The following is a 24,796-nucleotide window of genomic DNA, read 5'->3' as shown; positions in this document are numbered from 1 at the left end:
ACTCCAGAATCGCCTTATTTTGGATATTGGGGAAAGAGAAGCGTTGGAAGCCATATGTTGAGAACAGAGTCCGAGAAATTCGAACGCTAACTAAAATTTCTTGTTGGCGGCACTGCCCAGGTTCTCAGAACCCTGCAGATCTATTGACCAGAGGAATTAACGCTCTGCCTCTAATCCAATCATCTGAATGGCTTTCTGGACCAGATTGGCTACGTAAAGAAGCTACCTTTTGGCCAACTGTAAATGAATACAAACTTGATACACCGCAAGCGCTTTCTTTGTTTGTTGCGGGTGAAGAGGAGAAAGAGGAGTCTACAAAAATCAATAATTCTGTTATACCATGCACGAAATTCAGTTCTTGGAAACGCCTTTTAAGAACTACGGCTTATTGCTTCCGTGCGATTGACTGCTTCAAGAAAAAACAACGCCATGATAAGTATGCTTCATATGAAGATGTCCCATTCCTAACTGCAAGTGAGATGGATAGAGCTGAAAATTATTGGGTTAGCGAAGCACAGAGGCTGCATTTCAATTCTGAAATTGAATCACTAACGCAAAATAAAGTTATACCTTTGAACTCTAAATTATTAATGTTTAGTCCTGTTCTAGATCAAAATAGTGGTCATCTTCGTGTAGGAGGGAGATTGCACTTTGTTTCCTCTGAAATTCAAGCACACCCTGTAATATTGCCAAAATCGTCACATATCTCGAAGCTGATAGTTAATGATGCACACAAAAAATTGTTCCATGCTGGTGTATCTTCAGTCCTTACGCATTTACGTTCATCTTACTGGATTATTAAGGGTCGACAACTTGTTAAATCTGAGGTCAAGAGCTGCACAATTTGTAAGGTTCTTCGAGCTATGCCTGCTACTCAACCATTTGCACCACTACCTAGAGATCGCATCACATTTTCGTCGCCGTTTGATGTCACCGGACTGGATTTTGCTGGACCTCTGTATACGTATGATTCTGGACAAAAAAGTAAGGCTTACATTATGCTATTTACTTGTGCATCGATAAGAGCGGTCCATCTCGAACTGACATCAGATCTAACTACCGAAAGTTGTTTATTGGGTATCCGACGCTTTATTGCTCGCAGAGGCGTACCGAGGGTTATCTGGTCGGATAATGCAGCTACCTTCAAGAAATCTTTCAAGGAGTTCTTTAAAGTGAGTTTCACTAATGAAATGTTTACAGGTTTCTTGGCTAATCATCGTATAAAGTGGAGATTCATAGTTGAGCGTGCCCCGTGGTGGGGTGGGTTCTGGGAAAGGCTGGTAGGTGTTGTGAAATCCGCTTTAAGAGCAGCTATAGGCAAGGCAACATTGAACACCAACCAGCAATACACATTTCTTACCGAAGTGGAAAATGTGGTCAACAACAGGCCGCTTACATATGTAGCAGACGAGCCTCTTGATTTATCTCCGCTCACACCTTCTCAGCTTCTACGTGGACCACAAGCATCTCAACTAAATGAATCTTCTTCAACTGAAGATGACAGAAGTCAAGGCCCAGAAGTGTTACGCAAACGGTGGAAGGAACGATTACAATATATAGCTAGCTTCAAGCGGAGGTGGTACAACGAATACATTCAACAACTGATGTCGTTTCATAAGTCAAAATACCACAGATCAATCGACCTGGAAATTGGAGATGTAGCGCTTATGGAGGACCGTTCATTGCCAAAGACACTTTGGCACTTGGGCATAATTGTAAATATTTTTCCCGGTCGTGATGGAAAGGTTCGTGCCTGTGAGGTGCGAATTTCTGACGGAAGAACATTTCGAAGACCTATTCAACTGCTTTACCCTCTAGAAATATCATATCGTCGTAAAGATGGTGGGCCGGAGGATGTTGAAAATTAAAGCTTTTAATAACTTTGTATTGCTATCTCTTTTTAATAATAATGAATAATTTCTTGTACATAATATACTGAGTCAGAACACTTTTAACTTTGGTAGTAAAACATCTTCATTCTTGCCTTAAACTTTCTTGCTATAATCAATTATAATTACTTAAATAAATCTTGAATTAAATTGCTATTTGTTAAATATAAAGACTGTGTTTCTTTAATCGGGAAATTTAAGTAAATTTGGTAACAAATTTTACAGCATCTACCGCAAGAATGACAGGAAGCTTAGGGTCATAAAAAGCTAACACCGTGTCCGATTGCATTTGCTTTTTAATCTCATCAAAGGCTTTCTCGCAATCTTTGTCAAACCGGAAGGGCACGTTGTCTTGGAGTAACCTATTTAAAGAATAAAGAATGTTACTTAAATTTCTTATGAAACGACCGTAATAATTAATAAGTCCCAAGAAGGCTCGGACTTCGTCTTTTGTAGTTGGCTGTTTAAGCTTGTATGGCTTTTATTTTGCTGGGCATTCTATGGATGCCATTTTTGTCGATGACATACCCACAATATTCGATGCTATCTTTCATAAATTCTGTTTTGGTCCAATTAACCCTCATGTTATGGTTGTTTAACCTAGCCAAAACCTCTTCCATGCGGCTTATATGTGTGTTGTCGTCACCTGCGGTTATTTTGATGTCATCCAAGAATACCGATACACTTGGTATATCACCAACTAATTCTTCAATAAAACGTTGCCACTTCGCAGGCGCACAAGCGATTCCATACATCATACGTGTTAGCTGAAAAAGGCCCTTGTGCGTGCTTAAGATCAAGATGTGCCTGTCATCGGGATGTATTTCGAGCTGAAGATAAGCAGTTGACAAATCTATTTTTGTGAACTTTGTTTCTCCGGCCATTTTACTAAAAAGCTCCTCTATTGTAGGTAGAGGGTGCACATCAACCATTAACGCTGGATTCACGGTGACTTTGTAGTCGCCGCAAATACGAACGGCTCCATCTTTTTTAGGGACAACGACAATCGGAGTAACCCCTTCGCTCTGATCAACCTTCACAAGCAACCCTTCCGCTACTTGCCTTTCAAGTTCACGTTCCGTTGCATGCCATAGTTTAAAAGCCAATCTCCTCGCTTTAAGGAACCTTGGAGTCGCATTCGGTTTTAAATATAATCGGGCTTGCATTCCTATAATTTTTCCAGTAGATGGTTCAAACAAATTCGGAAATTTACTCACCATTCCTCTTAGATCCTCTCCGTGAATTTGGTTGATTTCATCTTTTTGCATCTTCCCAATAACGGCTTACGATCAGAGCGAATAAGGTATATCTTCACAGGTGCACTTGGAGTGTCGGTAGTCACGTTGACCCAGATATAACCTGCACAATCCAACGGCGTCTTACAGTAGCTGTATAGTTCTATGTCACTTGCATTGACTTTGAGTTTCGAAAAAAACTTTTTTGCATCCATCAAGCTCATTAGTGTTACTGGAGCACCTGTGTCGATTTCAAAATTAATAAACGTTTTTTTAACTTCCAACTTACAAAATATCTTAGCTCTTTCGTTTAATCCACTGCCTTTGTCTCCGACGTGGAAAAGCTCGTCCACCAACAGCGTACCTGTATTTTGCTCTTCTTCTTCAATTTTATTTAATTGTTTGTTGGCCTTGAAACAAACTTTTTGTAAGTGGCCTTTCTTTTTACAGAAATGGCAAACGGTGTCTTTGTGAGAACATTGATTAGCCATATGCGATGTCACGCCACATTGAAAACATATCTTTGCTCCGTTATACTTGCCATCAGATTTATTATATTTGCCGTACTTTTTTTTGGTCCGTTTTACTTTGTGTTTTTCGTGCAATTTGCTAACGCAACCTTTCTCGCTCTCTCCCCCACACTGATGAAGTTCAACGCCTTCTTTTTCAGCACACTCATATGCCGTAGCAGCATTGACCGCATCATCTAATGTAAGAGTTTTTTTCTCTAGCAATCGGCTTTGGATTTTTTTGATTACGCAGACCAAAAACATTGATTTCTCATAGCGGTGTTCAAATATGTTCCAAAATTACAGCCGCTTGACAATCTGCGAAGGGCGATTAAAAATTCTGCGCAATTTTCATAGCTTTTTTGCTTTCGCATGTAGAATCTATAATTCTCAAGAATTTCATTGGGTTTCGGATTGAAGTGGGCCTCAAGAGTCTCAACTATTTCCTGGTACTCAATTCGTTCTGGCACCTGGGGAAGTAATTTGTCGCACAGAACATCATATGTCTCCGCTCCCATGTAGTGGAGAATGAGTTGACGTCGTTTCCCAGTGTCGCTATTGAAAAGGTCCATTGCTGTCTCCAGGCGTTTAACCCAGCGAGCCCAAGACGTCACTTTCTAACTGAACGAGTCAAAGTTAAAAACCGTAGTTTGAGGAACTGGATTTAGTGCCATATCTACTTTTATTAAATTTAATTTTACAGTACAAATAAAATTTAATTTCTATCACACGTGTAGTTGAATTTCCTCGTCGCCAATTAATGTATAAAAATCGATGGTAATTGAAAGACGGCTTTTGACTGACTAACATTTAATTTCATTTATAACTTAAAAGTAAATTCACAGAATTAACAGTTGTTACTTATAAAGTAATAGATGATTATATTGTCACTTATGACAAGTTGCAAAAATGGCGGAAAAGGAGAATGGAAAGAATGTAACGAAATTTTAAATTGTTTATAAATTACTTAATTTGATGAATTTCAGAGAATTTTTTACCAGCGCCGATGTTAAACTTTTATTGGAAACAAGACTTAAGTATGAGGGTGAATTCATTGGAGGCAGGAAATCCAAGTCAGTATTGTGGAGGAAAGTTCTGGATGAGATAAAATGTGTGGCTCCAGATTTTAATCATAACAAAGCCCAAATCCATTTATCGATGTTTCAAGGTCGCTAGAGTCGAAATAAAAGATTTTTAGAAAAGATGTCTGTGCGAGCGTGTGTACGTACGTCCGTATGTCCGTACGTTCGCGACGTTTCTCTCGTCACCCATAGCTCAAGAACCAGAAGAGATATCGACTTCAGATAATAAGGCAAAAAGATGCAGAAAGGGCTCTCAAAAAAATTGAGTGGGTGGTTATTTTTACCATAGCAGTTTGACAAAATGATGACCATTTTGGGTAAACCTAAATATCTCATAAAAAAAATACAATTAACGGTTTTTTTTATAAATCAAAAAACAAACTGAAAAAAAATGTGTCACCTCGAAAATTTTACGACTAAAATATAATTTCATCTCCAAAAAAAAATTTTCGAGCTCTTAGACAATACATAGCAGTGTACTAGAGACGGTATTAAAATTGTCCTGGGTGATTTTAATGCCAAGCTAGGAAGGGAAGACATCTTTGGTGGAATAATCGGGAAAGCAGCCTGCACGACAACACTTCCGACATAGGATTCAGACTAATAGATTTTGCGGCGGAGCGAAACGTCATGGTAGCCAGTACGCGTTTTCTACACCTTAACATCTACAAATGAACTTGGAGTTCTCCAGATCAATCTACTGTCAGCCAGATTGACCATATTGTGATCGACGCCAGACAAGCTTCCAGCATCATGGATGTCCAAACTTTCCGAGAAGCTAACATCGACTCGGACCACTTCCTCGTTGTAGTCGAGGCAAAACAAGAAGATGTTGGGAAAAAGTACAACGCCGAACGGTTACAATCGCAAGAGATTGCCAAATCCCTCTCCGACCAAGTTACAAGTAAACTCTCTCGAAGTCTTCTGCCGCCAACGCAATGTTTCGAAAACCAGTGGCATAATTGCCAACATGCAATCAGTGAAGCCGCTTCTGACGTGATGGGTTTCAAGCAACCAACAACAAGGAACCCCTGGTTTGATGAGGAATGTCAACAGCCAAACAACAGGCACGCAAAAAAGCATAAAAGGACGAGAGCTGCTCATGAGTTCTATGAGAAGAAGAGGCGAGAGAAACATAGACTTCTCAGAAGGAAAAAGAGACGGCATGAGAAGCGTGCGGTCCAAGATGTTGAGAGGTTTGAAAGCAGGAATGAAGTTCGACGAATCGAATTCCGCTGTCAAGCAGGATGATCCATTCAACATTGACGACGAAAGCCAACAATCCCGTCTTCCCGACTTAGACGAAGTAAAAATTGCCATTCCTAAGCTGAAGTCTAACAAACCCGATAGAGCGGATGGCTTGAATGCAGAGCTCTTTACAGCAGCATGCACCAACTTATCTGTAAGTTGAATTCCCAGTATTGTTTGCCCGATCCTGAAAAAAGAAGACCGTCTTAACTGCACTCACTAAAGAGGAATCAGTCGACTTTACATCGCTTACAAAATCTTCTCTGCCGTAATATATGAACGTTTAAAGCCCATCGTAAACAACCTGATAGGTCCTTATCAGTGTGGTTTTAGACCAGGAAAGTTTTTTTCGTCATCCATAGCTCAAGAACCAGAAGAGATATCGACTTCAAATAAATTTTGTTAAACTGATAATAAGGCAGAAAGATGCAGAAAGGGCTCTCAACAAAATTGCGTGGGTAACTTTTTTACCATAGCAGTTTGAAAAAAAGGTGAAAATTTTGGTTAACCTCAAATATCTTACGAACCAAAAACGCTAGAGACTTGAATTTAATTTCATATAATAAACTGTAACGTGATACCAAACAGGTATGTTTTTTGAAAAAAATCAATATAACGGTTTTTTTATAAATCAATAAAACTGAAAAAAAAATTGTCACCTCTAAAATTTTACGACTGAAATATGATTTCATCTCTAAAACAGCTTTGTGCAACGAAGAATAATGTTTTTGACATCTGATAAAATTTTGAGAAAAATCTAATTGACAGTTTTTTTATAAAAAATAAAAATCTAAAAAAAAACATTGCTTAGAGTTCGTAAAAATTGAATATCGATTCAAATATCTTTTCAAAAACTTTTAATTTGGGCTTTAATCTTATTTCATCTTATAAGAAATATTGTTTTCAGCATTCTGAGTAATGTTGAGAAAAATCGAATTGACAGTTTTCTTACAAAAAATAAAAAAACTAAAAAAAAAGTATAAGATTTGGTAAAAATTGATTTTCGACTCAAATATCTTTTCAAAACTTTGAGATAATAGCTTGTAACTAATTTTTTCTTATAAGGAATATTGTTTTCAACATAAGGACAAATTTTGAGAAAAATCGAATCGACAATTTTTTATACAAAAAATAAAAACCTAAAAAAAAATGTATAAAAGTTGGTAAAAATTGATTTTCGACTCTTCAAAAATTTTAAATATTGACTTCAAACTAATTTTATCTTATAAGAAATATTGTTTTCAACATTTGGTAAATTTTTTTCAAAAATTCGAATCTACAGTTTTTTTACAAAATATAAAACTCAAAAAAAAAAAACAATACTAAAACTTGGTAAAAATTTACTTACGACTTAAATAGCTTTTTAAAAATTAAAAATATTGTCTTCAAACTTTTTTATTTCACAGAAAATATTGTTTCCGATATTCAGTAATTTTTATATAAAAATCCAACAGTCCGTTTTTTCATAAAAAATTAAATCTACAAAAAATAGTACCAAAATTTGGTAAAAATTGATACGAGTAATATGTATAGACAAACTTTTAAGCAAGACAAATCGACAGACGGGATGGGAAGTTATGAGTATGGGTCGCATCCCAGCCTTTTTTTTTAGAACAAACTCATTTATCCAAAAATGCCAAAAGGTGGCTTTGTTTTTTCTGCATTTCTTGAATCTAATTTTAAAAAATTGATTTTTTCTTCTAACGAGGTCCTTCCGTAGAACCAGTGGTATATTTCCTATTTGAACTATAAGTATTACGATGGGAAGGGGCTTCGACACCTGTGCTATACAATTTCTTCTTCATTAATTGTTTGTTGTTAACTGAGGCGATTAACTCCCATTGGTTGTTCAAGATTATTATTAAATCTCCTAACTTGACTTGAACTTGGCTGATTATTATATTGTCCGTGACAATTGTAATTATTATTATAACTTTGGGTTTTTAAAATTTTGATTAAAATCAAGCCTATGACCTTGTTTAGGGTTTAAGTTTTGTTTTCTGCGTTTAAAGCGAAGCCTAGATAGACGAAGTCCTTGACTATATCAAAGTTACGTATGTCAATGGTAACATTTTTACCAAGACGTCGGTGTTGTAGGTAATTTTCTGACGACAACATGTACTTTGTTTTGCCCTCCTTAAAAGTTGTCACCTCTGTCTCAATATCAAATCAAGCCTATGACCTTGTTAAGGGTTTAAGTTTTGTTTTCTGCGTTTAAAGCGGAGCCTAGATAGACGAAGTCCTTGATTATCTCAAAGTTACGTCTGTCGATCTCGATGGTAACGTTTTTAACAAGACGTCGGTGTTTTAGGTAATTTCTTGACGACAACATGTACTTTGTTTTGCCCTCCTTAAAAGTTAAACCCATTTTTGTCATCTCTGCCTCAATACTCACTGCCCCTTTGACATCACGCTTAGTTCTTCCAATTATGTGAATGTCATCAGCATATGCTAGTTATTGTACAGACTATTGAAAGATAGTGGATCTAGTGTTGACGTGTGAGTTCTGCACTATTCTTTCAAGTACGATGTTAAAAAAATCGAATCACCTTGTTTAAAATCTATTTAGATATTGATAAGTTATGTTAAGTTGTTTCCAATCTTATGGAGCAGCGTGAATTCCCCATGGTCATCTTGCACCTATTCTTGATTTTTTTCCAGGATCTACCGTACTGTGAATATTTATTATACTTCCGTACGGACGTACAAACGTACGTACACACGCACGCACAGACATTAAGTTTTTTAAATACTTAATGAAGATTGAAAAATTTGTTGCAGAAAATAATTTCATGTTTTTTATGTATGTTTTTAGCATACATTTAGACAAATATTACAGGTAAAAACTGTGGTAAAATACTTGTTTGAAGTAATTTTAAATTTTTTAACAAATTCAGTTAAATGTTTTATTGAGTTGACAGTGAATCTAATTAACTCACCTTTTTTTCTTTAATTTGAGATACAAAATTTTAAAAATTCGGTAAGTTAATGAATTTTAATTTTTTTTTTCAAAAACAGAAGAATGGGCACATGTTTGGCCATCAAAAGTTAGCCCGCCCAACGGTTTCTTAATCTAGAGAGTCTAAGCTTTCATTTGATACCTCATTTGTCTAGTCGGCGGACGAGGTAGGTTTGTACCAAATATACCGGTTTTTAAGATAGGCGGACAAGCTCTTTGGCTCGAGTTCTTTTTGCCCGCCCACCTGTTTTGAAATCTGTAAGTAAATCAAAATGGACCCGTTGTACTTTTGTGCAGTCGGCCGATGAGGTAGGTATGTACCAAAAACCGGTACCGGAAGTAGCCATTTTTCCACCACAAGGCCCATCGAAAGTTAGCCCGCCCTGCAGTTTTGTATATGCCACGTCATGCTCTATCCATTTCTGGCACTCAATTACAGTCGGCTTATGAGGTAGGGTACCCTACGGTCGCCTCCCAGACTATGAGTAATTGATCTCAGGAAAACAATAAAGTATACATTTTCTAAGAATCTTTTATAATAAATAAGATTCAACGAATTTAAACTAAGACAGATACATACGAGGTCCTGACCCTGATATTTTCAAATATTTTGCAGACATACGAGGAACTGCGAAGTTAAAATGACATCTCGTGGCAAATTGTTGCTGGAATTTTAGCCTTATAAAAACAAGAAAACTCTCAAGTGGGATATAATGTTGATGATATTCTAATTCAAAAATCAACCAATTTGATAGTCTATAACGGTCATTTTGTTAGTAGTGCTTTTCAGTTTTTAAATTAGTTTTTGTATACTTTTATACACCCTTCAAAAAGCTGAGTTTTAGCCGTTAAGAAATGAAAATGAAATTCATTCTTACGAAAATAGCTCTTGTAATGCGGTCCAGTACGTAATATATTCTCCAGAAAAACATTTATTAAGTGACATTAATTACACAGAGACGGAGTTTGTTGAAAGCTGTTCAGACTCTTTACCTGAAAATAAAGAATCAGAACCCAAATTCAATGACAAAAATGACTTGTATTTGAACAAATCGCAAAGTTATTGAAGAATCTGAACAGATTGTATTTCCAGAAAACGTAGATCATGAAAATGATGAAGAGATGGGTAAACCTGTTCCTGAAAGGATTTTCGTGTTCAAATAACCGTTTATTTTCATTAGATACTGATTCGTAGACCTCGGATTAGCATATTTGCATATTTTTGAAGGATTAAGATAGCTAAAAAGCAAAGTTCGTTTCGTTGAAAATAGAGTTGAAAAAAACGCAATGCATATTTTATTTTTTTTGTTGCATATTTGCATGAAATGCATAATGCATATGCCAAAAATATGCAACATATGCAAAATATATGCAAAACATGCAAAATATATGCTAAATATGCAAACATTTCCTGTGTTAAACAAATCAAAAAACAATATAAAAGCGATTCAGAGGGTTATATATATAATATACATACATACATACAAATTGAAATTTTATTTATTATTTGTCAGCTATTAAAAAAGAGCAACTGATAGGTACTTAATACATACAATATTTGATCGGTTTAAACATTATCAAAGATAATTGGTATTACAATATATAACCATAATTTTCTCCAAATTATTAATTGAGAGGCTTTGACGTTTTTCTTAAAAAACCATTTTGTGAGCGGAAAAGCTTCTTTCAACGTCACATGAAATAATTGGAGAAAATTTATATTTAATTATATTTTCATTTGTGACGGGTTCAATTCCAGACAAATCTTCAGATTCAAAATATTATTTATTTTTCAAATGATATTAAAATCTGGATTTCTTTGCAAAATGAATTTCTCTTTTAAATCTTCTCCCAAATCACCAGTAATGTTATGAATAATACTTTCAGCTTCTATAAATAAATGCATTGACTTTGCTAATGGTAGACCCTTTGCTTCCAAGGAAGTAATGATTTCGGCAATTCTCTTGAAATTCGATTTTATATATATAAAATCCCGATATAGCTGAGGATTTTTTATCAGCTCTTCAGTGTTTCAAGAACCTAAAATACAAATTAAGAATTGTGTTCCTTACTAAACTTAAGTAAATGCATATCGTATAGTTTGGAAGATTAAGTCAAAGGTAGACAACCCTCAGTCTAATATTCAACAGCATTACTCAAATTTTGATTTTTTTGAACCGCCTTGGACCATGTACCCCATCTGGTTATAATTGGTTCTGGTGGTAACTCCTTATTTAGTATTTGCTTGTAGCGATGTACTCTGAGCGAAGCTTTTATGATATTTTTCCACAGGATATGAACGAGTTACCGACAGGAAACGATGTTCTTACTTTTTCAGCTTTTTAAACCATGTGCCAAACAAGTTATGTCTATAAGATTCGGATAAAAAACTTTTAAATTTTTGCCAGCTTTGATCATATATGCCGCACTATCCGTTAACAGCAACAAAACTTTTGACTCATTCCCGTGTGGCCACAATAAACGAATACTGTCGTTCACAAATCGAGAAACAGTTGCATTATTTACTTCTTCCAACTGTTTACACGACAATAAAAATGAGCATGAAGATTCATTTTCGCTCAATGTACTACTATCAAATTTGCGATATATCGCCCTTGTTTGTCTGTTATTTCGTCCACGCTTTCACGCTTTCTTTCTTGATACTGTCGCGGATTTTTTGGATTGATTGTGGGTAGCATTTGTCCAAATAGCTCTTTCTAAGAGTACTTTCATCTGGAATTAATTTCCCTGTGTATTTTTTAAACAAATTATTAAATGTAGCATTGCTAAGCACGTTCCATGGTATATTTCCCGCAACCAACGCTGTACATAAATCCATTTTAAATTCATTGTTGGAACTGTTTGAAAAGTTGCTGAACGTGTTGCTAGAAGTATGTGCATTTTCATCGTTGTTGTTGTTGGATGCTTTCGACCTTCTGTGAAGTGCAGTGGCAATATGCTGCTGTAATTGGATTTTTTTTCGCAAGTAATCTAAGATATTTAAAACATTAGAACGTACTTTTAATTTAATAATCAGGCTTACTGCAAAAAATTTTAAATTTTATTTCACCTTTTTGTCACACGTTTTACAAATTATATTGTTTCCATCAATTTTGAAACACTCAGGGAGGCGGTTAAACCATTTTCCCATCAAATTGTTCTTGTATCTGTTGATTTTTGGCATTTTACGACACTTACTTCATTCAACTTACATTTATTTATGCGACTGTAGAAAAGCACAACGAACACGCAAATGTAATGAACAAAATAACGGTAAAGATTAAACAATAAAAAAACTAAAATAACAAATATGTTACAGGGAGAGAGAATAAAGAAGCTTCACCTGTTTTTGGCTACACTTTGGCTGTGCTTAGCAACAAGCTCAGTTTGTTGTTGTTATAAATTGTCAGTCGTGCATTCAATAAAAAATCAAACCGGTTTTTGGGTTCACAAGCTTTGCCTTGGTGTTAAGTCGGGCTTGCTTGAACAATACAATAATATGTTGATTACTTTTAAACCAAGACAATAATCTTCTGTATTGCTACAACTTTAATATTTAACGAGTGGAATTACATTTTTCGATGAAATTCGTTTGCATAATAGATTTAGCATATTTTGCATATTTTTTGCATATGTTGTATATATTTTGCATATTTTTGGCATATTTTATTGCATATAATTTGCATTTTCTTCCTCAGCAGGTATTACTATAATAAATAAAAAGAAGTTACACCAAGAGCTCAAAATGAGCAAAAAACAGTTTTTAGGATACTCTAAGCCTAGACATCAACGCAAAACTTTCCACAATATCCAAAGGAGTATTCGTTCAGTTGGAGAGCGTTGCAGGTGCAAAAAAAATCTAATGAATATAGAGCTTATGAAACTAAGTGCAATTAAAACAAAGTAGAATTCCTCTCTCATTGCGTGTTGAGAAAAAAATTAAAAACCTTAACATCGCTATCTACAGACCTAAAACAACTGGTGTGATCTGTGTTTTAAATGGTAATGCAACAGACCCTGAATATATTCTCCACTTAAATGATAAAAATAGAGCTCGAGATAAAAAGGTCAAAGACAAAACCAATGCTGAAAAAAACTTCTGTCATGTTTTAACAATGGATGTCCAGGCCGTTAAAATTTGCCCGTGCGTAAACGTAAGTGCATTATTCTATATTACCCGTAAGACCCATTTAAGTTGTTATGAAGGCTATAATTTTTAACAACTTCACCCGTTTCCTTTTAATATATCTAAGAAAAAAAAATGACCACCATCATGAAATAAAAGCTGTCATTCCAAGAGACTATTAGCCGTATTTTGAATATTCATAGAATTACAAATATTTATGAACTGTAAAAGAGTACTAATTTTAATTACTTTTTGTTGTTTTGTTGAACTTAACCTGTTTTGTCCGTGTCTAGAGTTATGTTTTCTTTTGTTTGTTTTTTTTAGCGATGTTATTTTTTTCTGCATATCAATATTTGTAAAATGAATGAATATTTAATAAAATGAATTCAATGATATAATTAAGTGAATTTTAATATAAATAAAAGTGAATACCGTCAATTCATATAATCTTATAACAACACAATTAGTAACAAAAATTCCTGAATTTTTGGAAGACGCCACAATGGAATGGAGATAAGTGAATTTTGAAAACAAAAACTTTGATGCGATCATAATATGAAAGATAAATATTTAGAAATAAATCAGAATAGAATTACTTTTGTTTTTCTCCCAGTCAAAGAAAAAGAATATATCAATGATCAATGTCCTTTTTGGTATGACCAAATTCATGTGTTAGAAGAAAACTCATTAGAAATGAGCAAACAAAATCTGGGTCGCATACATGTATGATAAATTGATTTTTTAAACTTCTCTGATGGAGCAACAAACAAGAATAAAATATTTCAAAAGCGAAGAGAATTCAACTTGAAAATTCAAATAGAAAAATGCGACTTTATGATGAAAGAAACGTAGTTTCTTGGACACACGATTACAGACAAGGAAGTTTTACCCAATCAAGATAAAATTATAGCAATACAAAAAAAGGTCGGTAAAACCCTTAAAGAAATAAAGTAATTCCTTTTTCTTACTGGTTATTATAAAATATTTATAAAAGATTATGCTTAGATATTTAAAAAAAGGAACTAAAATCGATACTTAGAATATCGAGTACATAAAATCATTTGAAACATTAACCAAATTAATTGTTTCCCCTCCAGTTCTAGCTAATCCAAATTTCAATATAACTTTCGAGCTAAAGACAGATACATCTAATTATGCTATAGGAACAGTCTGAGATCAAGATAAACATCCTGTTACATAGTACAGAGAAAGAAGTATTAGCAATAGTTTGGTCAATCAAGTATTCAAGACCATATCTCTACGGAAGAAAATTTCAGTTAAAATCCGATCACCAACATTTAAAATGGTTGAAAATAAAGAGTATAGCTAAAGACGTATCGGAAGGCTACAGCGATGGATTCTATCACTTGGTGAATATAACTTTGATATAGACTACCTTAAAAGATGTCAAAATAAAGTGAGAGACCACCTCAGTAGGGAAATAAAAGACAGTGGAAAAATTAATCAATTGGATGATTCTATCATTCTTTTTTGAGAAAATAAGTAATTGACATTGTTACAGTTGCAACATCTGCAAGTAAAATAAATATGATAGGAACCTGATCAAGCCAACAGACGACAATCAAATAATTTACATCAATACATTTTACATACAAAATTTTAAAATCCTTTTCACTATTCAAATTCAGTAACAAATCGACAATGACATATTTAAAAGATAGTAATGGCGAAACCATTAAAGAAACAATAATTTATTTCTCATCATAACAAGCCGTTGAAAATTGTAATGGATAATAAGTTTAATTAATTGAGTATAAAAAAACTGTTACAATATCTAAATATAGAAATACATTGCATTAGCCCAAACTCACATACGGGGAATAGCCCAATTGTACGTGTTCATGGCAAAATATTAGAAAAATATATACATATGTATATCCAATGGGAAAGAACAAAGAATAATCAATAAATTTGATACAATATACAAAGTTTTCTACTATAAAAACTCCATACAACTATTGGTAAAACGAGGCTTTTTAATATACTGTTTTGTCGTGATCCTGGCGATTAGTTTAAAAAAAATTAACTACATATTTTATGTTTTTTCTTTATTTAATTTCTTTATTTACATTATTATTTTATTAGTTATTTGACAAGAGAAGCCGCTGTCTTTATGGAGGCTGCACTTCTAGTGTCAAGAGGAAAATTACAACTGACTTAGAACTAATTCTTTTTTTACTATCAAAGCTATGTTCAAATATTTTATGTTGATCTTGCAAAATATGTAAAATGAACTTTCCCACGACTTTATTGTTTTAAATGTAACGGTATGCGCGTTGTGTAGAGGGAAAAGGGGGTGTATCCGTTTTGGATATATTTTGCAATACAAGCAAAAATGGCGTGAGAAACGGTTAATGCAATGCCGTTAGGCAAAGGGGAGCGAACGGGGTAACTAGATTTGGGGTACAGGTGAAGACTCAGACATAGCTATACAATGAGGACATGTAGAAAAAGTCCCGAACTAATAAAGAAAAAAGCGTAGGGAAAACCAATAAGACAAAATAAGACTACATAGAAACTCGTAGCAAAGCTTTCATGGTAAATTATCACAAAAAATATGATAAAACTACTCAGGATTCTTCTACAAACAAACGGATCATGGACTTCCAGTCAATAAACAACGTCATAGAAAGACAAAAATCAAAAAACTAAGATGGCATAATTATGAAAAATAAACTGGGAAGACCTTAAAGTACTAAGTCTTACTAAAAAATAGCATCAAACAAAGATTTAGTTCTACAAAAGATTTCGTCGGGAATAAAAATTAAATACACGTAAAGAGACTTCATAATACACATGTTGTAACTATTTTTATATTATTCACTGTAATTACATTCCTGTGTAGAGTTAGGATAAATTGTTTCAGGTGAAACAACAGTCTTGATTCGGGGGGAGTATGCATCTACTTCTTCTTACCCTAGCCCTAACCCTAATCTATCGCCCAATCCACTTGAGACCCAAGAAACGATGAAATTCAAATTTAAATAGCATTAGAAATAAGAGATAACATAAACATTGAAAAAATCCAATAGCATTTATGAATATTAACATTGGACAATCTTTAATGCGATAAACAACCACCACTTCACATCGAAGAGCATCAGTAAATCTATCTGATAAAATAAACATTTTCCGATCTTCGAAGCGGTCAACAATCATCACATCACATTATAGTACAAAGTCGACCTTCGTCTGTTCTTATTTTGTATTGTATTCTTTTTGAATAAAGTTTATATTTGTTTTTTAAAAATTTCTTGTACACTCTATATCACATGCATTTTTTTATATGTGGTTTTACAGTCTGAAGGGCCTTTGCACATGACAGCAAACGTTATTTTACATATTTCAAAAAGTCAAGTTAAAAAAAAAACACATTTAAATTATAAGAAACTAGTTGACACTTATGTAAGGATATTAAAATTTTCATTTTGTTCTCTAAAACAAGACAGTTTTTTAAACACAATTTGTTAGTAATGAATTGCAGTGTGTTTGCTACGAACTGTCAAACTCTATTGACAATTCGTCACTTTCTGCGAATAGAAATAAAACTCATGAGAAAGAAAAGTCAAAATATGTGAACATCCACAGTTCACAGTTCGTAATTAGTAGCTCATGTGCAAGATACTTTAAAGCCGTTATGTGCTCTCATAAATCTATGAGCACATGTGGTAGCGGTGGCCTTGGTGTGAAGAAAATGATAATGTTGCCCATAACAATTAGAGTTAGCTAAAATAATAAAAACACAATGTTAATTTAAACTAAACAAAGACTAATCGTATGAATTTTTAGGCAAGAGAATGATATTATAACGGATTTTTTTAGAACCGTTAAGAACAAGCATTTTTACTATGAGAGAGGAGTATTTCTCCCGCCTTATAGACAGGAGGGGCAATTTATAATATGTTTACATAAAATAAAAAAAAAATTGTTAGAGTGGATTTATTTCGATAGTAATAACGGTAGGTGCGAGGTGGGTGTATGCAACAATGTGCAAGTTTGGGTGTATGGAACAGTGGAGTGTGTATGGGTGCCTTGCTGCCCTCCCCTGCTTTTGCCAAACTATTGGATTTTGGGGTAGATGCGAGGTTTGGTGTTGGCAACAGTGGGGTGGGTATGCAACCCCCCAGCTTGATGACACTACAGGATTTGGGGTATGTGTGTGGTTGAATGTATGCCACACCGAGGTGTGTATGCGACACCCTTTTTTGGGCTTACTATATAGAATTTGGGATTAGTCCAAGGTAATGTTAGTGCAAGGTGGGGTAGGTGCAAGTTTCGGTATACTAGAAGAACTACAAGACATAAAAGCATCTAGTTTTCAGTTGTTGATCAAAAACCAATAACCGCTATAAATAGTAAAAAAATAGTAGATAATCTTAAAGTTTTGAAAAATTACCAAATTTTGAGTTTTGCAAAAGCTGTGCACAGTTTTGACTTGATTTAAAAACAATCTAATTGACAAAGTGCTGGCTTTAAATAAATGTATAAAACTTAGTTGTGTTACCATTAATTTTGTCCATCTATTTTTTCAACTTTTTTTTTCACAAATTTACAATTATTTTAAAAACTATTGATTAAAAGAACTTTATTAAAAATGAATTATAAAGTGTAGAACTCTGGCTTTTGAAAAAGGTATTATTAACAACTGCATATGTTGGCGTTTTATAAGAAAAAAAGGAAGAGCGTCGGAGACAAAACGGAGCCCTAGAGCACGCCAGCGTTAATTGTGTGGATATCAGATTTGAATACGTCCAATATTACATGAATTGAACAGACCGATAGGTAATTTCTAACCCAAAGAAGAAGAGATTCATCAATACCAAAAGATAAGAGAGCTTGATGCCAAACTCTATCAAATGCTTTTGAAATATTAAGTGCAATAATCTTATCTTCTCCAAAACGGTGTAAAGATTTGCTCCACTGTTCGGTGAGATAAACCATGAGATCACCAGTGGACCTATTGCAACGGAATCCATACTGCCGGTTATTAAGGTCCTGACCCCTTCTAGTGTTTGCAACAGAAGAGGTCTTACGAAGATTTTCAACACGGCCATCTACAGAGTTTCTAGGTATTCAATGAGACTTGAAAGAGAATCGCATGAGTTTTGGTAACTTCGTCAACTCCAACATTCCGTTGAGGGCTTTGGAGGAGATAGCTTGGTGGCTTGGAGCCACAGACAAGTTTACAACAATTAACAAACCAGCAATAACAAGTTTCTTAGTCACAGATGCAGCAGACTCTGATTAGAGCGCTCAATTGGTGATATTGCACTGTTGGCCAATTTCAAGAACCTATTCCCGAATGGCATTTCCCATCAAAAGAAAGGCGTTAATCTTTGAGAAATCGTTTTATTTGCGTCAAGAAAAACAAAAATTTTTCGATGCATTCAGTTGCGATTGGAACTACCGAATATGTTACATATATCCTTCACCTAACGTCATGTCAAAAGTTTTGGCTCATATAAATTACTCACGCAGAACCTATCTCATTGCAGCCCCCGAATGGACGGACGCAACAATTTTGGATGACATACCTTAAAGCTCGAGCTTCTTAGCTACTAGAAATCATCAACAACTCGATTTATTTGCGTCAAGAAAAACAAAAATTTCTCGATGCATTCAGTTGCGATTGGAACTACCGAATGGGTCACCTAACGTCATGTCAAAAGTTTTGGCTCATATAAATTACTCACGCGGAATCTATCTCATTGTAGCCCCCGAATGGACAGACGCAAGTATTTTGGATGACATACCTAAAAGCTCGATCGTCTGAGCTTTTACAAATCATCAACAACCTGCGGCGGGTGTTCGATCGATATGACAACCAGACTACCACCACCGCAAATCGAACATTTGAGACTGAATTTATTGAAAGTTTTGGCAAATAAAGAAAAAGAGGTTTTAATGAAATGGTGGTGTATAGCTTGGTGCAAAGTAAACAATTTTAATTTAAATTGTGTAACAGGTCCGATTCTTGATATTTGGCTTATTGATTTTTAAAACCAAATTATTTGCAAGTACAATTCTTGTCCATCGCAGTTGCATTGGCTAAAATAGCTACAAAGATGCTTCTCATATTTAGGATTCAAGGACAGTAGTTGACTGGCTATATTCAATAAAGCACAACGAAACCATTTTTGAAGCATCGAGGAAGTTAATGATTTGACATTGGTGAGATTTTCTACTCGCACTCTTATTAATAATGGAAGCAAAATCTTATCACATCCATCATTTGGTTCAAAGACTGACTGAGCCACACATAGACAGTCGATTTGGCAATTAATAGATCATTAAAAGAAGAATATATGCATGTCCAATATTTCGGCCAAGACGTTAAGTAAATTTATCTAAAGACAAAAGAATACAAAATAATAATGTTAAAAAGCTGTTTATAAGCGGTAAAGGACTAGTTAAACCAGCCAGGCAGCGTCAAGAACATTGATTGGTGGTTGAACACGTTCTATTCCACGCAAGGCTGCAATAATTGATACACCTATAATACTTAAGACTATAAGTACTATACTATACTTCAATATAATTTCTTTTGTTTTTGCTTATACTATTTTTAGGTTTTTCATCATCTTAGGGTTGTGTTCAAACAGTACCAGATACAATGACGGTTTAATACTGAAATAAAACCGATATTATTTATTTTTGTATTATTTTTTAATGATGTAAAAATGATATAACCAATAAGCTCAGGAACTTTTTCCTAAAGAAAAATATTAAACGAATCTTTTCAAGTTCTTAGTGAGACCGGATATTAAACCAAGGTTTTACATTTTTTTGAATATCAAATTAAATGTATTAAGTTGATAGCAAAATGGCGATATTGTCATGTATGACTTTTTGAAGATATCAGTATAATAATTTTTGTTCGACACAATTTTCTAATGAGTCCAAAAATATACAATGACATTCAAACTATAGTTCTACTATCTGAAAGATGTTTTTATAACCTTTTACTTGATACCAAAATAGTTCTTATATATGATAAATGTCGAAATATGTTTACATCTTAAAAAACTAAAAACAATTTTAGATATTGTTCATTCAACTTTTAGGTGAAATATCTCGACATCTACAAAAGCGGTATTTAATAAGCTTTCAATTGATAACCATTTTGTTGATGTACGCCATGGACCTTAGCTCCATAGGACCAAGGACCTTTCATGGGCAAACATTGTAGTCTATACCTTTAACTTGTAAATATTAGCGTTGATTTCAAGCATAAGTTTTTCTCTCAAAGATATGCATACAGTCATCAAAATGTCAGCATTTTCCAAAGAGAGCATCTGTGAGTCAATCAATGAAAGTATTTCCAGGCATTGCCCAACATCATAACTTAGCAATTGAAAAACTCCTTTAATTATCCATTGCGAAGATTTAAGTTTACATTGTTCGTTGACCCATATTCGCATCAAATGTATTGAGTGATCTAAGAATAAAAAAAGGCATTATTTAAATATCATACAAAATTTGGAACTCATTTTTATGTTAATTATTATCTTTAATAGGTTAAATTTTTTTGAACTAGCCAGCCTATCAATAACTTACAATGATTTGCACTCTTTAATTCACTCTAACATAATATTATATAATTCATCCAATGTCTTAAGGTTTAATTATTACTAAATTACTGACAAAGTTGCTTTTGAAACTTTCAAAACAAGTTCTACTGCTTTAAATTTTCGACTTGCTTTGAATCTTTTTTTTTAGCAATTCAAGGTAGCGTCTAAGATACTGGGTCATATGCTAAAAGATGAGATTTAAAAGTAAAATAGATTTTTAAAAAACTGACTCTCTTAAAAAAAAATTGCTTATTTTGATGCTTTTAAATTTTTCATCCGCGTTGCATCCCCTACATAACGCAGAAAAACCTCATTTTTTTCTTGCTGAGTCAAAGCACCACCGCGTGTTTCCAGGGTTCGGTCCTAATTTGTCAACAATTGCACACTTGTTTCACTAATTCTATACCAATCGGACATCTTCTATTTTTATTAACACAATTTTTATCAAAATGATTCAGAAACTCGTCCATTTTTGTTTATCAACTGAGTAAGGAAAACCCATCCTCAACAATTTGTGAGATCGATCTCATGCAATCGAACGTTTGCTCATCTTTTTGCATATCAAAGCTAGGACTTTCTCACATTGAGCTTTCGTCGAGAGATAGATTTCAAAACTTTGAGTTCGAACTCACAGCTTAAGATCGATCTCGGTCTCTGTAATTTGTTTGCATACCACTCTAAGAAAGATCTCAGAAAAGTGATTAAAGAACTCATCTTTTTGCATATGCCCCGCTGTCTCTCAAACACCCCAATCTTGACTTGAGAAGGGACAACCGGGAACCCAAAATAAATAGTAGTTCGCATCCCAAGTTTTTCCAATGCAACGGATCTAAGGGCCGAAAAAAAGATAAGTATATTTCAGTTAACATTATAAATATTCTGAATTAAAAAAGTGGGCAGTTTTGTGATTTTCACATTTAAGGCCTTGATTATTAAGATTTAAATCAATCATTTTCAAAGTAAAATTTCTTGACGCTTGACTTAGGGAATAAACTGGTGAATGCTTTACGAAAAGTGTGATCGGGCGAAGCGAACGGAGATGAGATTATAGTTAGTGAAGATAGAAAGGAGACAGTTACTTTTCTTGATTGTGATTGATTTTTTATCAATTTCAATTTATTCTATAACCATTTTATGAATTTAAACTTTGATGGAACAAAGTTATAAATATTCTAAGTTTAAAATAAATAAAATTCTAAATCAATTTTATAATTTAAACTTTCAGAATTTTTGGGAGAATACAATTAAAATAATAAATTCAAAAATGTATATATAGTTAGGTGTATTATAAGCCTTTCAAAAAGAAAGTCACATTTATGTTTGAAATATGTACTTTATTTTACAAATAAGTTAGCAAAATAAATTACGATCATTATGCTTACGATATAACGAAGCGTATGTAATACATACAAACAGAAGTGTTTTCTTATACCTAAAGGATGAAAATTCTTTCCGTGGTATTTTATTATAATATAAGGTCCGCCAAATAACTTCTTTTTTTTGAAAAGGCTATAAAAACATCGAGTGTAGCTTCGGCAGCACGGCACGTAGCACCGTCCTGTTGAAACCAATGTTGCCAATATACTCCTCTTCAATTTTTGTGAATAAAAATTCGTTTAAAATGCCCGATAACGATCGCCATTGACTGTAACAGTCACTCCTTGCTCATTTTCCAATTATGCCTCTGGACGAAAATCCGCACAAAACATTGACTGTTTGCTTGTTTACATACCCGCCAAGATCAAAATGAGCTTCATCTGAAAAGATTTTTTTTTGGAAAAATCGGCATCTTTTCTAAGCGTTGTTTCTTTTTATTGTTTATTTTATTATTAATTAACATATAATAAATTATATAATAACTTAATTTTTATAAAGCCATAGCCACCAGGCTTTCAGATAGTTAAAAAAATTAAGTAAATGTAACTAGTTAAATAGAAATTAGTAGGTTATATATGTGTTTAATGTTCAACTCTGTGGGGAGATGATAGTATATCACACAAGTTATTGAAAAAGGTTGTTGAAGTTTGTTTAGTTATTGTGCAATCATAAAAAAAAATTTGAATTATAAAAGGTGAGTTGTTATGGCAAAATTTGCAGTTCGGTTGGGTTTCTTTACTTATGAGACACCTTATTGTAGCAAGAGTGTGTCCAAGTCTGAGTCCAAGAAAGCATTTCACCATTCGGTTTGATACAGTTGTTGGATATATGATGCGTGCACCTCTTTGATTCATGTTATCAATAATGATGAGTGTATCCACTCCATTCAACTTTAACTTTATTTCGGTGAATATTTTCTATCTTTCTTTTAATGTCTTCTTTGTTGTTGACCAAGAAAGTAAGTAGAGGTTCGATTGACGTGATTCGTGCTGCTTTGTCTGCAAATTCATTACCTGGGATATTTGCGTGCCCAGAAACCCAAACTAGTTTGAAGGTTTGTCGATGTTTTGAATGGCGTTGATGTGGCTATCCGGAAAATTGAGATTTTTTTTTAATTTGATGTTGATTTGCAGCTTGTAAGATTGCTTCAGCTTCGGCTGTGTATACCGATGCAAATTCAGGTAACAACCCTTTGGCTTGAATATCTCCTTTATCATTAACGACGGCAAATTATATTCCTTTTTCGCTTTTTGATCCATCTGTGTAGATTAAGTTCCATTTCTTCCATTCTTTTCATAAATGAAGAAAGTTCAGTAATTATTGACTCCTATGGTAACAACCATGGAGGAAATTTAATTGATCGTAATCCTTGCCCATTGATTGAAAGTGATTTATTAATTTTTGAGAAACGGTGACAGCATTTACGGCCATTTGCTCGTTTTTTTACTGGATACAATTTTGTTCACATCTGATACTATGGGCGAATTTTATGATGTTGCAATCTTAGCTATTAAGAGTGACGTCAAATATTCAAACTGATTGGTGATATCTTGCAAGCAGCTTTCTGGGAGAATATTCTTGATGAGTGTAGTTCTGAACGCCTTAAGACTGATTCTGGCTTTAAACATGATAGAACCGACTTTCTATTTTGCGAGTTAATTTAAAATGATGTGGATACCTATCCGGCCGAATGCTTTTTCAAAATCTATTGAAAGAATCGAGATATGGTTTTTGCTTGATAAAGCTGTTGTAACATATTCGTCGATATGCAGCAATGCGTCCATGGTATCTTTATTGTATTTAAAAGCCACTTGGTTAACATCAAGAACATTTTTTTCTAGGAACCAAGAAAGTCTTTTTCAAGAATTCTTCCCGTGCAAGGCAGAAGGTATATAGGACGGTATCCTTGTGTGGAGGTGGGGTCTTTTTTTTCGGTTTAGGAATTGGAACCACTGTGGCTGTCTTCCAGACTTGAGGTATGATTCCTTTAGTGAAAATTATTCATTAAATCATTATAAAAGTCTTTCTTTAAAAGAAAGTGAATTATTTTTTGAGTATCTGGTAGTTGATTCTGTCGAATCTAGGGGTGTTTCCTTTCGTTGAGCCTAAACTAGAGTTCAGTTCAATTACATTGGTGGGAAGGTCAATGCTTTCAGTTATGGAATCTGGAATTTGTCTCAGTAGCAATATTAGTTTTATTGATTAAAAAATTGGGATGGAATTCAGAGTCATTTGAATAATCTGACCAAGTTTAAGCAAAATGTTCTGCTATTTGATATGGACAGGTTTAAATTCGTAGCCCTTAAGATATTATTTTAATTGTGTGGGGTGTAAAGTTAACCATGAATGTATTTATATCGAACAGAGCTTTTTAGTGGAAGAACTCGGGTTTATGTTGGACGTGAACAATTCAAAGCATTTTTTCTTTTCGATTCTAGCTGATCTACGAGTGTTAAGCTTTCGATATGAAATAAGATTTATATCGGTTGGATTTCTTTCAAGGGAATGAAAAGCTGTTTGTTTCTCGGTTCGAAGTTTTTGATGTTCTTTAGTCTACCATGAGACTATGGCTTTGGGTTGTGCATTTTTTGTTTCGGGAATAGATATATGCGCTGCATATCTTATCGCTTTTGTGATGAATGCAGCTCCCTTATTGATATTATTGGGTATTGGATGTGAAATTAAAAATTCATCATTTTTAATATTTCCCAATTTCGCATTGTTGGTTTGGAATTTGGGTTGAAGTTTTATAGGTTGTGACGGATACTACCCGTATCCA

The 24,796-nt window shown here is 34.0% G+C and overlaps 1 protein-coding gene across 3 annotated transcripts in view; it reads right to left on the bottom strand.

Annotated features, from left to right (window-relative positions):
- The window catches only part of LOC129942410 (uncharacterized), a 337,355-nt gene that overhangs the window by 80,830 nt on the left and 231,729 nt on the right, over positions 1–24,796 (bottom strand). For all 3 annotated transcript variants that reach the window (XM_056051325.1, XM_056051324.1, XM_056051323.1), the window contains one exon: positions 20,266–20,507. In XM_056051325.1, coding sequence (XP_055907300.1) covers positions 20,266–20,507 — 242 coding nt within the window. The remainder of the gene's footprint in view (positions 1–20,265; positions 20,508–24,796) is intronic.

This window comes from Eupeodes corollae, chromosome 1, assembly GCF_945859685.1.
Source record: "Eupeodes corollae chromosome 1, idEupCoro1.1, whole genome shotgun sequence".
In the NCBI taxonomy this organism is placed as follows: domain Eukaryota; kingdom Metazoa; phylum Arthropoda; class Insecta; order Diptera; family Syrphidae; genus Eupeodes; species Eupeodes corollae.
This window is presented reverse-complemented; position numbering and strand designations above follow the sequence as displayed.